This window comes from Micromys minutus (assembly GCF_963924665.1).
Source record: "Micromys minutus genome assembly, chromosome: 1".
Classification (NCBI taxonomy): Eukaryota; Metazoa; Chordata; class Mammalia; order Rodentia; family Muridae; genus Micromys; species Micromys minutus.
Genome location: NC_137969.1, coordinates 62,005,936 through 62,018,447, shown reverse-complemented (window position 1 = coordinate 62,018,447; position 12,512 = coordinate 62,005,936). Strand labels below are relative to the sequence as shown.

The 12,512-nt window shown below is 44.5% G+C and overlaps 1 protein-coding gene across 1 annotated transcript; it reads right to left on the bottom strand.

The window, feature by feature from the left end:
- Positions 1-1,279: 1,279 nt before the first annotated feature.
- Positions 1,280-2,251, bottom strand: LOC308430996 (coiled-coil domain-containing protein 121-like; the record flags this gene model as incomplete). Its single annotated transcript, XM_080930290.1, has 1 exon — positions 1,280-2,251. The coding sequence occupies one exon, from the start codon at positions 2,249-2,251 to the stop codon at positions 1,280-1,282; it is 972 nt and encodes a 323-aa protein (XP_080786416.1).
- Positions 2,252-12,512: the final 10,261 nt, after the last annotated feature.

Below are 12,512 nucleotides of genomic sequence, written 5' to 3'. Positions count from 1 at the left end.
CTCCAGGCACAAAGGAAAAAGAACCATAGTTAGCCTCAAAGCTCAAGGTAAGCTCATAATACTTATTCTGAGAGATAAGAAATGAAGTCTGTGGACTCTCCTTTACAAACAGCAGGCAGAGTGGGGGGCCTGGGTTGGCACTGTGGCAACCCCCTTACCCATGGCTTCCCTCCCTTTCGTTCAGTTTCAGTCCAGATGGGATGGAGAAATCGGGAAAGAAACAGTTGCTATATTTTGTGTGTCTGAGTAGTGTGGTGAGACCTTGTACCATGCCAGCATCACATAAGGGTCACAAATCATCCTGTCCAGTGCGTCCCATGTTTTATACATGACTCACCTGTTAGCCGCTGGCACAGCAGCCTAACTCCAAGTTGTGATACTTATATTATTTGTCCACCGTACCTCATCATATGCATGTCTTATCACTTCAAAAGGGTGGCAATAGTGTCATAAAATATTGAGGGATATAGTATTTTCATTACATTTATAAATGTGGGGGTATTGAGATCTAATTTTGTTTTTAACAACACTGTTTAATGGCAAAGTATATATATATATATATATATATATATATATATATATATATATATATATATATATATATATATATGCCAGCAATGTTAAAAGTAGATAAGGCACATTAAAAAGGTAACATTAAGTCACCTTTTAATCCTATTTTAAAAAGAACCTATTTTACATATAAATCTGAAAATTCTGAACAGTTACCTTTAAGTTTTCATTGCCAAATCATTTCTGAGAAACGTGAAGCTGGCTATGTTTTTCCCATGCAGGGGCACCACCCAAATACATGACTGTTCTTCCAGACCAGAACCCACAGTTCAACAAAACAGTCTGTCACAAATGCAAACTTGTGATCCCTCTAAACAAACGAAGCCCTACAATTTAAAATAAGATTCCTATTTGCTTCGAACAGCCCAAAACACATAGAACATCCAAGTTATACACTGTACTTTGTAGACTGCAGAGTACGCCCTAAGAAATAAGTGGGATAAAATACACCTCCTAACTAGGTAACCTGAGAATTTCAAATGCTACTATGAAAATGGGTGGTAGAACCCATTAAAAAAAAATTCCAACTGTTCTAAATCTCTGGAATCTCCAACAGCCCCAGCGACACAGACAGCCAGGATATGGGCCCCAGGCTAGAAGCACAGTTCTATGCTGCAAAAGCTGCCCTTCTTGCACGTGTGTTTCTATTCTCCACGAAGGATACTTTTTGTAAATTATTCCCTGTGTTCCAGTTCAGCTGTAGTAGCTGTTACTTTGAACTTGTTCTTGATTTGGTGCTCAGCGTGGTCTTTGAAGCTCTCTGTTCCTTGAGGCGCGAGTTCTGACCACGATGGTGGCACTCGCGCTCTGCCTGCAGCCGCTGCCGCCCTCTGGTCAAGGCTTCTAGGTACCACTGCTGCTCCTTAACCCGTTGCCGATGCCTTTCCAGCTGCCTCCTCACAGCTTCCACCCTGCGGTACTCCTGGCTCAGTTGCTGAAGCTCCTTGCGTAGCTGCTGGTTCTTTCTGTGGAGGCTGTCACAGAACTCAGAATGAGCCTGCTTGGCTTCTAGAGCCAAGGCCTTGTACTTCTTCGTAAGCCCCATGGTGTTGATCTGCCCCAGCTCTATCAGGTGCCATTCTTGCAGCTCCTCCTCCATCAGAGCCTTTTCCCGCAGGAACCGGAAGTGTGCCTCCCGGTCCTTGGCCGCAGTCTCATCTCGGACTTTCTCTTGCTCCTTCTTCAAGGTCTGCATCTTCAGGTCCTGCCTCTCCTTTACCTTGTAAACTGGTTTCAGTGCCTGCAACTGCTGCTTCAAATCCTTCTGGGTCTTTCTGCCCCGCAGGAGCTGGGCTTGAAGAGCTGCGTTTCTCTGGTTGTATCTGGACGCCAATTCTTGTCTCTTCCGTTCTATCTCGCCACATTCTTGGACGTACTGCTCCCACAGCTCCTCCTGCTGCTTTTCACACCGTTCCTTATTTTTACGCAGGTAGTCCATGAAAAACTGGTTTTCGGCCTGCACGCGATATTTTTCCTCCAGTAACTGCCTGCTGTCCTTCAGCAGCCTTTCCCGCCGGCATTTAGTTTCTTGGGTTTGCTGGCTCAGCTCCTTCAACGCCACCACTGTCTTCCTTTTTACCCGTTTCTCCAGCCTCGTTAGCAACTTTGGCTTGAGATATGTATTTAGAATAGTGAGGTGAGGTGTTGGCGGGGATGCACCTCTAGGGCTCTGGGCAAGCATGCTCCTGGAATCTCCAAGTCAAGGACAGTGACTGCCTGCCAGGGAGTAAGGCCAGAAGGTGGTTTGTTACTTCAGGGCACAGCGTCCTGAACAAATGTTCCCAGGGTTTCTCCCTCTGGTGGTCAAGGCGACCAAGCTACGCCCAGCCTGCCAGGAAGTCACAGAGCTCACCGAGAGCAGTGGCAGAGGCCATCCAGGGCTGGCCTTAATCTCTGGGTGTTTACCAGAAACCCAGAGCTCCTGTTCCAAGCTGGTGAGCCCTGTCCTGGGGACCTTGCTCTCCTGGGACCTGCGCTTCACCCCTCATAGGTCCACAGGTCAGTGCTCAGTTCTGTTCTCTGCATTAGCAGAGGCATAGCCAGGCTCATCTCTGCAGTGTTGGGGGTATGGGTGGGCAGGATAAATGGCGAAATCTAGGGCTAGGGTGGGTTGTTTGCAGATCCTTGAGTTCCCTGTGTGTTGTTGATAAAGGAAGCATTGTGGAACCTGACTTTGCATATGGGACATAGGGAGCACAGAAGAGACCAACTGTGGCAGGTGAAAGGCCAGGAGGAAAGGGAGGAGGTTTCTGAAGGCTGGAGTGTCTAGTAACTCCAATTCCTTCTAGGCACCTTGGTCCAGTAGGCTGCCTCAAGCACATTCTCGGGCGTGCTTGGTACGACTGATCACGGCGTGGTCACTGCTGACAGTAGTGAGCTGAAGGCAAAATTGCTGCGTTCTTGAAACTTAGAGCCTGGAAATAACTGGAAATACCCTCATCTTATCTCTAGGATTTAGTGATGTGTGACTTTGGGCAACTTGTTTAACTGAGGCACATGCCTCCCCTGACTCTCGGGATTGTGGTCTATCAGCTGCACAATGCTATCATACATTACTTCATCTGATCTTTTCAAAAATGTTGGGTGAAGAGTACATTATTTCCCCCACTTTAGCCATGAAAAAAAACCCATAAAACACAGATGCTAATTCCCCAAAGGCCACATCCTAGGGAAAAGAAAAAGAATCAAAACTTCTTGGGTTAGGACACATAAATTTTAATCTACCCACTTTTTCTCAAAATAGTTACTGAGGAAGCCCCGCCTCTATTTTTCTTACTTGAAAGACATTTATTTTTTTTATAGGACTTTAAAGTTAGACATTATTGTCATGATATTTAAAGTAACTTGTCCAAGATCCTACAGTTACTAGAAAGTATACCTGTCTTCTCATCCAACAAAAGGGCAGATAGCCTGACACCCATTTCATGGGCCAGCTGGGATATACTGCTTAATTTTAGAGATTGTTATCTCCCTTCCCCACCCCATGCCCAACTCTTCACTGTGTTGTAATTGTGCAGTGTGTGTGTGCTCTGTGTGTGTATTCATGTGTATGTGCAGTATGTATGCGTGTGCAGTATGTATGTGTCCAGTGTGAGTGTGTGTATGTGTGTATGCCTGTGTATGTGCAGTATGTATGTATGTGCAATATGAGTATGTGCAGTATGTGTGTATTCATGTGTATGTGCAGTATGTATGTGTGTGCAGTATGTATGTGTCCAGTGTGAGTGTGCAGTATGAGTGTGTACAGTATGTGTGTATATGTGTGTATTCCTGTGTATGTGCAGTATGTATGTGTATGCAGTATGTATGTGTACAGCGTGAGTGTACAGTATGAGTGTGTGCAGTGTGTGTGTATGTGTGTATCTGTGTGTATTCATGTGTATGTACAGCATGTATGTGTGTGCAGTATGTATGTATATGCAGTATGGATGTGCAGTGTGTGTGCAGTATGAGAGTATGCAGTGTGTGTATGTGTGTATGCCTGTGTATGTGCAGTATGAGAGTGTGCAGTGTGTGTACAGTGTGTGTGCAGTATGTGTGTATGTGTATGTATGTGCAGTATGTATGTGTACAGTAAGTATGTGCAGTCTATATGTGTAGTGTGTGTGCAGTATGTGTGTAGTGTGTGTATGTGTGTGTGCAGTATATGTGAAATATGAGTGTGTATGCAGTATGTGTGTATGTGCAATGTGTGTTTATAGTGTGTGTATGCAGTATAAGTGTATGTGTGTACAGTATGTGTGCAGTGTGTGTGAAGTATGAGTTGTGTGCAGTGTATAATATATGTGTGTACAGTATATGTACAGTATGTGTGTTACAGTATGTATATGCAGTGTGTGTATGCAGTGTATGTGTGCAGTGTATGTGTCATACTCAGCCACATGTGCTTTTTTCTTTCCTCTCTGTTAAACAGTCACACTGTTGTCCAAACTAGTGCCAAAAAATTCAGACAGGTGACAGAACACTTTTTGTTCTCATGTTGTTCCAATAAGGGCAAAGAAAAGAGACCTGCCTGACTTTTATCAACGTAGCCCAGATTCCAAGTCCAGGCCTCACTACACAGCGTGTGAGGTGGCTGGTGCTGAGGGGTTGTAGGCCAGGCCTGTACAATACTAATGAGCTGGCACCAGTAGGGTCCATACAGAACACCTAAGATGATTTAGGACAAACAACATCACTCAAGATTTTTGAGCAGGGTGTAAGATTCCAGAGAATTGTTTTCTGTGGATATATGACTGCTGTTTTAGGGACTACCCTCCAATCACCTGCCCTCCTCTCACAAAGAAACCATCTCAGAAAGCTCTGGGGGATCCTTCAGATGCTAATGTGGATAAAAGGCCTGCCCAGCGTCTGGCACTGACTGTGATTGGTATGTCCACGTCTTCTGCCTTCTCTTGGTGTAAGCTGGGAATATACATCCTACATCAGGGCAGCTCTTTCTATAGACCCAGTTCCTAGTGATGCCAAAGGGAGACTACAGAGTCTCCTGTACACTGTTCAATATCTCCATTCCCAAATACAAACAAGACCTCTTAGAGTTCATGAAGATCATTGCCATAATAATGCTGAAGTTCACCACTGGCTGAGCTCCTGCTAAGCACTGAGTGTCTCCATATATTAATCTGTAGTCCTCAGCCTAGGGTGAGGAAGTGGGACTATTATACCATTTCCCAGCAAGGATGCAGAGGCTCTAAGAAGCAACATCATCCAGGACTAGAGGCAGTTGGATTTGTCAGGCTCCATGACCCTTACCCCCATTGGCTCCCTTGTCAAGACTGATACTCTAACAGAGAGCTAAATCCACAATTCCCTAACTGCCCAAAGATTCTTCCAACTATGGCTTCCCAGACTGCTCCTTTGAGATTCTAGTTTGGGTGTTCTAGAGAGGAAAGAGGGATCTGGGGCTAATGCAATGATTCTTACGATCAGAGTTTGACAAACACATCTTTCTATTCCCTCACCCCACAGCCCCAAGCCCTAACTCAGCCTGTGCCGGATATGTTGGAGATATGAAACCACATGGCTTCTAGAGTCACTGTCTCCATGAAATCTAAATATAAGAGGACACAAAGCCCACGTTGGGTAATAGCTCTGCTTCCTATGGACTCTGCCTTGATTTCCTGGAGATTCAGGATGTGAGACACGGACAAATGCCCATAACTGGTATAATTGTGCTAACTCATCTGTTGGAGACGGGCTTTAGCAGATGCCAGCTGCGCAAAAAGCCCAAATAAACTAAAAGAGCCTCAGCACGACAGTACAACAAAATCTCTTGCTGCCAGTGATTAGCTGGAGACAGCTGCAGACAAGGTACTGAAGTGATGAGCCAGGATGGGCGGGGCAAGGCACAGGTGCATAGGTTGTCTCCCCTAAAGCAGCTCTCGGGCTCTGAGGGACAGTGCGTGACACTGGAATCACAGAGCATCAAGGCAAATGATTTTAAAAGCCTTTGACTTAAATTGAGAGAGAAAACTATGATGAAGTCCTTCATGAAGAGGCAGTTGTGAGGATTAAAAGAAAACTGCAAAGTGAATCCACATCCAGGCCACAGCAAACCTTTTTCTGAATTAAAGTAGAATGAGAGGGGGGATTTTATCTAATGTTCTGAATGGGCACCCAAACATTGACAGTTTTATTCCTGGTTGTCTGGGATGAAAGTGTCTGCTGGTCCTACAGTTACCCCAAGAGCCCTTTCTATTGGAGTTGGTTTGCTCTAATAATTCTTTTTAATGATTCCAGTTCTTCTTATTTAGGAGATGTGTCTTTTAGAAGAATCTGGTTCATATGTGTATGATAAAGATTACATAAATAATAAATTTGGCTTTAAAAAGGAAGATGTCCCTGGCTGGGGAGATGGCTCAAAGGGCTCATTTCCTGTATGAGCATGCAGATTGAATTTGGACCTTTTGAACCTACATAAAATCCTGGTATAACCACATACATCTGTACCCTTAGTGCTGGGGCTACACTGGACAGGACTGGTACAGACAGGCGGCTTCTGGGAGCTTGTTTAGCGACACTCTAACTGAAAATGGTGAGCTCTGTGTTCAGTGAGATGCCATGTCTCTCAATAAGATACACAATAATAGCCAAAACACCTCTGGCTGCCATACCTGTACATACATGCACACACATGTCACACACATGTGTACACATGCACACAAACACATACACTCATATACATACATATATGCACATATCACATGCATGCATATACATATACACACACATGTGTGTACACACTCTCTCTCTCTCTCTCTCTCACACACACACACACACACACACACATACACACACACACACACACATACACAGCCTTGAGGGATGATCCAGAACAAACATGACCATTCATAATTTTAAAGACTCAGGCTCCTGTGCATCTTCCCCCCTCATTTTCCCACCACTATGCTCACCTGTTCCAAAAGATGGGGAGAAAGTGGCCAGGAACACGTGCCTGTCATCTTCTAAGGGCATTGCCTGGAAGTTGCTATAGAACACTTCTGACTCCATGGCTACATGGTAAGGAAAGATGGACATGCATGTACATAGCTAAAGAGGGGTGATCCTAGCAAGACTGATGCCTTTGAGCTCCATCCCTGAATCCACATGATGGAAGGAGGTAGCCGACTCCTGCAAGTTGTCTTCTGTCCTCCACACATGTGCCATGGTCTATCACTCACACACACACACACACACACACACACACACACACACACACACACAAAGTGCACAGTTTAAAAGATCGATCTTATTAATAAGGCAGGAGGGAGAAATGGTTGGTGAAGTCAGCAAACAGTTATTTTTCCATAAATCATTATGTCCTACCCCAAAGAAGCAGGTCGTGGGTGATGACGTGAGGTGTGTAAGGTGGTGTAAGGTGGGACTGGGCAAACCACGGGGATCCTGGGGTAAACCTTTCCTTTTTATCTTCTCTGACTTGGGGCACATGAGGATAAACTGTTCTTCCCTAACATCATTCAGTCACTGCATCTTAATGTCATCTCCCACTGAGTATCATGGAAGAGCTGTCCCAACTGCTCAGTGAGACTTAAGTTCTTCCTGGATCCCATGAACTTGTTACTCGGGGATTCAGGGAGGAAGCACACACGTATACACCATCAGGAATGTTCTGGAAAGTGGATATTTCCTGGTACCCCAACCAGGAGCTCTTTTGGTGATTCTGCTATCAGGGTCCACCCACATGAACATTTCCCATCATGCTGTGGGTCTTACACTCCCACTATGACAGACATCATTCCAACCATCATGTTTGGTCCAGAGTTCAGATTTGGTCATCTACTGTCAGTGGCTCTAAGGAGGCACTATGATGGGGTGGTTGTGGCGAGAGCTTGCCAGCTCAAAGGGTTGAATTTTCAGGTCAGTAAGTACATGCTCCATGTCCTTTGTGAGGGGGATGGCCTTGTCATACCTATTTTTGAGATGAGGAGACAGAGACTTAAGGCAGCCACTTGCTCGATGTGAACTCATAAAAAGTGATACAGTCAGATTTGACTGTGAGCATCGAAAGAGCAATGTGCTTCCTTTTGCTCAGCCTATGGGAATTGAGCAAGGTAGAGGAGTTCCATGCCACACACACAGATCCTGGCCAGTTGCTCCAAAGCAGGGTCTGCCAAGTGGCGGGCTGCAAGTGACAGCTAGATCCTTCACTTCAGAGTCCTGCCACTCTCTGTGCCTTTAAGCAGTTACCAGTGGTGCTAAGGAGCCAGCAAGGGTGCCAAGTAAGACATAATTTATTCCCCTTCTCCAGAAGCTGAGGCTAGCACCTACACACAATTTCTTCCCACAGGGACGCATTGTAAAACTCAGCATCCTAATGAGTGGCCTGCCCTGGCATCATTACTTATGCTTGTCTTGTGAAGCCAGGGAAAAGGTCTTTAGTCTGACACAGTCCCCAAGGCTGGGTTCCTGGGGGCACCAGCCACCCAGCTACCTAGGAATATGTTTCTGGGGCTGTCAGAAAAGGGTTGACTTAGAAAACCATGTGGAATTTTGTTTGCTCTTCTGTATTTTAATTTTTGACATCTGAGTTATGTAGTCATTTGGCTCATTGTCTTGGTAGCGCCTTTGGGTGGCTTCACCAAATTTATACTTTCTCAGTGGATTCCATCAGAATCAGAGCTTTTGATGGCATTTTTTTTTTAGTCTAGATCAAGTTCTCTGCAAGTTTCAGGTTGTTTAGAAGGGGGAAAAAAGAATCCATTGCTCAGGAGATAACGTACTTCATCTGGGATAAGACCGATTTCTCCACTATTGGCCTCTGTAATATAGTAAGCAAAATATTGAGTATCACATATTCCTATGGTTTATGGGTATCCAATCAAGCAAATAAAAATACATAACATTAGCTAAATTTGAATTTCAAATCACTGCTTAATTTTTTTAATAAAAGCATATCCATATGCAATGTTTAGCACATAACCTCCTTAAAAACTACTTGATGTTTATAAAATTCAAGGTTTAGCCACACACAGCATGGCTCAGTAGCAGAGTAGCTGCATAGTAGATGTGAGACTCTGGATTCCATCACACACATGCACACACACACACGCACACACAGACACACACAGAAAGAGAGACAGACAGACAGACAGACAAAAGGGGGGAGAGAGAGAGAACTCAAATTCAAATGGAACTTCTGTATTTTATCTAGCACCCTGACTTATGATTAGAAACAACACCGAGACACATACGGCCGCTTTTGTTTGCTTAACAGGTTTTTTTTTAAGCCATGTTTTATATGCATAAAGCCAAGGCAGTCAAATAGTCCCCCACAACTTGCTTTAACCTCCACTTCTGTCAGTTCCTTGCTTTATTTCCCAGTCCCAAAGCAGCCATTTTTAGTTTCTCTAACTTATTTCTTTCTGGCAAGGGGGTGTTTAGCTTGAGTTTTCTAAGTGGCACGCTTACACAGGGATGTTGACTCTCAGCTTCAGATGCGCTGTGTTGATTTCCTTCTGCATGGTGGGATAAGAGTTTGAGCCTTTCTTGCTTCCTGCTTAGGCTGGCCTCCCTCCTCTGCAAGCTCTGAATATATTTGTGAGCTGCTCTATATCTGAGGCTGACATTGATACCATGCTCCCTTCTGAGCTGTTTGTAGTTCCTTTGGGATATAACTTTTTGTGGGTTTTGTGTTTAAGGTGAACACTGTTTTGCTTGCTTTTTAAGGATTTCCCCCCCTGACTTGTCTATAAGCTCTCTCCCAGTTGTGTATGTCACTGAATATTCAAAACACATAGGCTCTTCTTTCTTACTGTTTCCAGTTTTGGTCAGTTGATCTGTTGGCCACCTCCTCTGGGATCTCACTTCTTCAACGGATCCATCAGCTTTCTAGTACGGTAACAAATACGCGGGACAAATTTACTTTAAAAGAGGGAAGGTTTGGTTGGTTTCACAGTTGTAGAAGTTTTCAGTTCCTGATAATTGGCTCTGTTCCCTTGCACATATGCCAGCCTACCACAGGGGTGGGGGTGGGAGGTGGCAAGGGGACAAAGGGTGTCGATGTGGGGGTGGGAAGCATGGTAGAGTCGGACTGTTCATAGTTCAGTGACAAAGAAGATGAAAAGGGAGAGGCCAGGGGGTTCTATGTAAGACCTCCCATTAGACTCCACACCCAGGCTCTCCCATCTCCAAGCAGAATCTCAGGTTGGAGACCACGCCTTTAACCCATGGGCTTTTAAGAACCATTCAAGTTTCACACTGTAACAACCACCATTCACCAGCCTCTCTTCCTAGATCACCTGTTCCCTGGAGAACATCTTGAAGTTCTCACTCTCATCTTGATGTAGTGTATCTTCCACTAAGGCCCAGATCACTACTTGGTTGAGATACAAATGAACGAACCAATGAAAACCAGCTGTGTGTGGACTGTGGCTATACCCAGGCCATGGGGCGTTCACCTCGCCCCTCGTCACCAACCTCATCACCAACCCCTGCTGGTCTCCCCAGAGTTGCTGTCAAGTCAGCCTGCCATCATTTTCTCTGTCCAATGACAGAGCAAACAGCAGTCGGGAGTTGATCGATGGAGGGTAGCGAGCAGGAGGCCCGGAGGTCTGGAGACACTTGCTGCCCCTCCAGAGATCCTCCTCAGACCCCGTGGAATCTCGCCTCTTACAGTACCAGCACGTCTGAACCTGACTGCCTCCCACTATTCGAAACAAACCCATCTGAATGAAGAACCACTGAAGTGTCATTAGAAGCAGCAGACGCTTGATGCTTTAGAAAAGCTGCTCCAATGTGATGATTAACAGATAAGAGGACGCTCGCTTTTGAAATCTGTTTTCTTATCCCCTTCTTCAGGAGGGATTAAATAAAGCGCTTAGTGATTTAGTGGACTGATTCACTCCTAATGAGTGTGGATTGCTGAGAAGAGGGTGCGTTCATTCTCTCTGTCCAGATTGTAGCTTGGCAGAGGATGCTTTCCTGCTTCCTGAATCAAAGCCTCAATTTTTAAAAATTCATTTTTCTGTACCAAAAAGAATAACCTGGTACAGAATGGGAGTCTGACTGTGACTTTTTTCTGGTACACCACAAGTGTGCCCCAGACATGACCAGGTCTGGCCAGACATATTTGCTGCAGCTGCCCAGCTAATGAATGAACGGGTGGATGGATGAATGAATAAAAGAAAGAAATGTGATTTGTCTCCAAGGTCAATCTCAATCTCTCTCTTGTTCCTCCACCCTCTCCCTTTCTCTGCATATGTGCCTGTCTCTTCTGTTTCCTCCCTTTACATACATACATATATACATACACATATATGTGTATATATATATATATATATATATATATATATATATATATATATATATATATATATATATAATTTATTCTGTACTTTCACAATAAAAGTGATGATTGGTTCAGCCTGTTTGGGAGATGGAGAGAATGACAAAGAAGTCACCCATGGCTTGAAGGGAACAAAAGCAAGGAGAATTTCCTCTGAACATGGTTGGTGTGAACCTGAGGTTGTACAACTGAGAAACCATGAGCTTAAGACACGTGATCATGATAATTAGCAAAAGATTCTACCTAGTTAGGGGGAAATTAAATTGTTATTATGAATTTTTAAAAAGGACTCTAAAAAAGTATCTGTGTATGTATGTGCCTGCGTGAGTGTGTATGCACCAAGTACATGCAGGTGCCTAAGGAGGCCAGAAGAGGGCGCTGGAGTCCCTAGAGCTGGATTTACAAGTGGTTGTTGGCTACCTCATATGGGTGCTGGAAATTGAACTTCCATCCTCTGCAGGAGCTGTGAGTGTTCTTAACTGCTGAACCATCTCTCCAGACATGAAAATGAAGAAAAAAATATAATATAGTTGCTTATATGGTATATTTCTCTGTCCTACTTTGAGGACAGAATCCTATATGAAGTTAATATTATTTAAGAAAACCCAATCTGGAAGGCTCTGACTTGGATTGATAATATAATTTTTGAAGGTAACAATTGCTGCAGAAAGTATGCTTTAGCTTTGCCAAGTTTCCAGAACTGGGTCTTTCTGTTCCAGACAACTAGATAAAATGGTTATGATTTCTGACAAAAGTGGGGGGGGGATTGGAAATCAAATGGGGAAAGAAGTGAAGAAAAGATTATATGATATTAGGCAACAGAAAATATTTAGCCATAGATTGTTCAAAATGGCAGCAAATTCAATAAAGACGGGGAAGCTGAGAATGAAGGGTGTGAATGTTTCTGGACACAGAGAAGCCAGCCCTCAGGAAGGCACTTGGAGATCTTACCAGCACTCTGTCTGGTCAGGCTCACCCCCTTTTCCTGTGCCATCTGACAGCACAGCACCCGTTCTTGGAGGCTCGTCTAAAATATCTTCTGGGGAACTCCCTTGCGGGGTGACAGGTGACTGTGGGACACACAGCTTCCACCCCCCTGTTGCTGTAACGGTGACACTGCTTTAGAAACCATACTGTT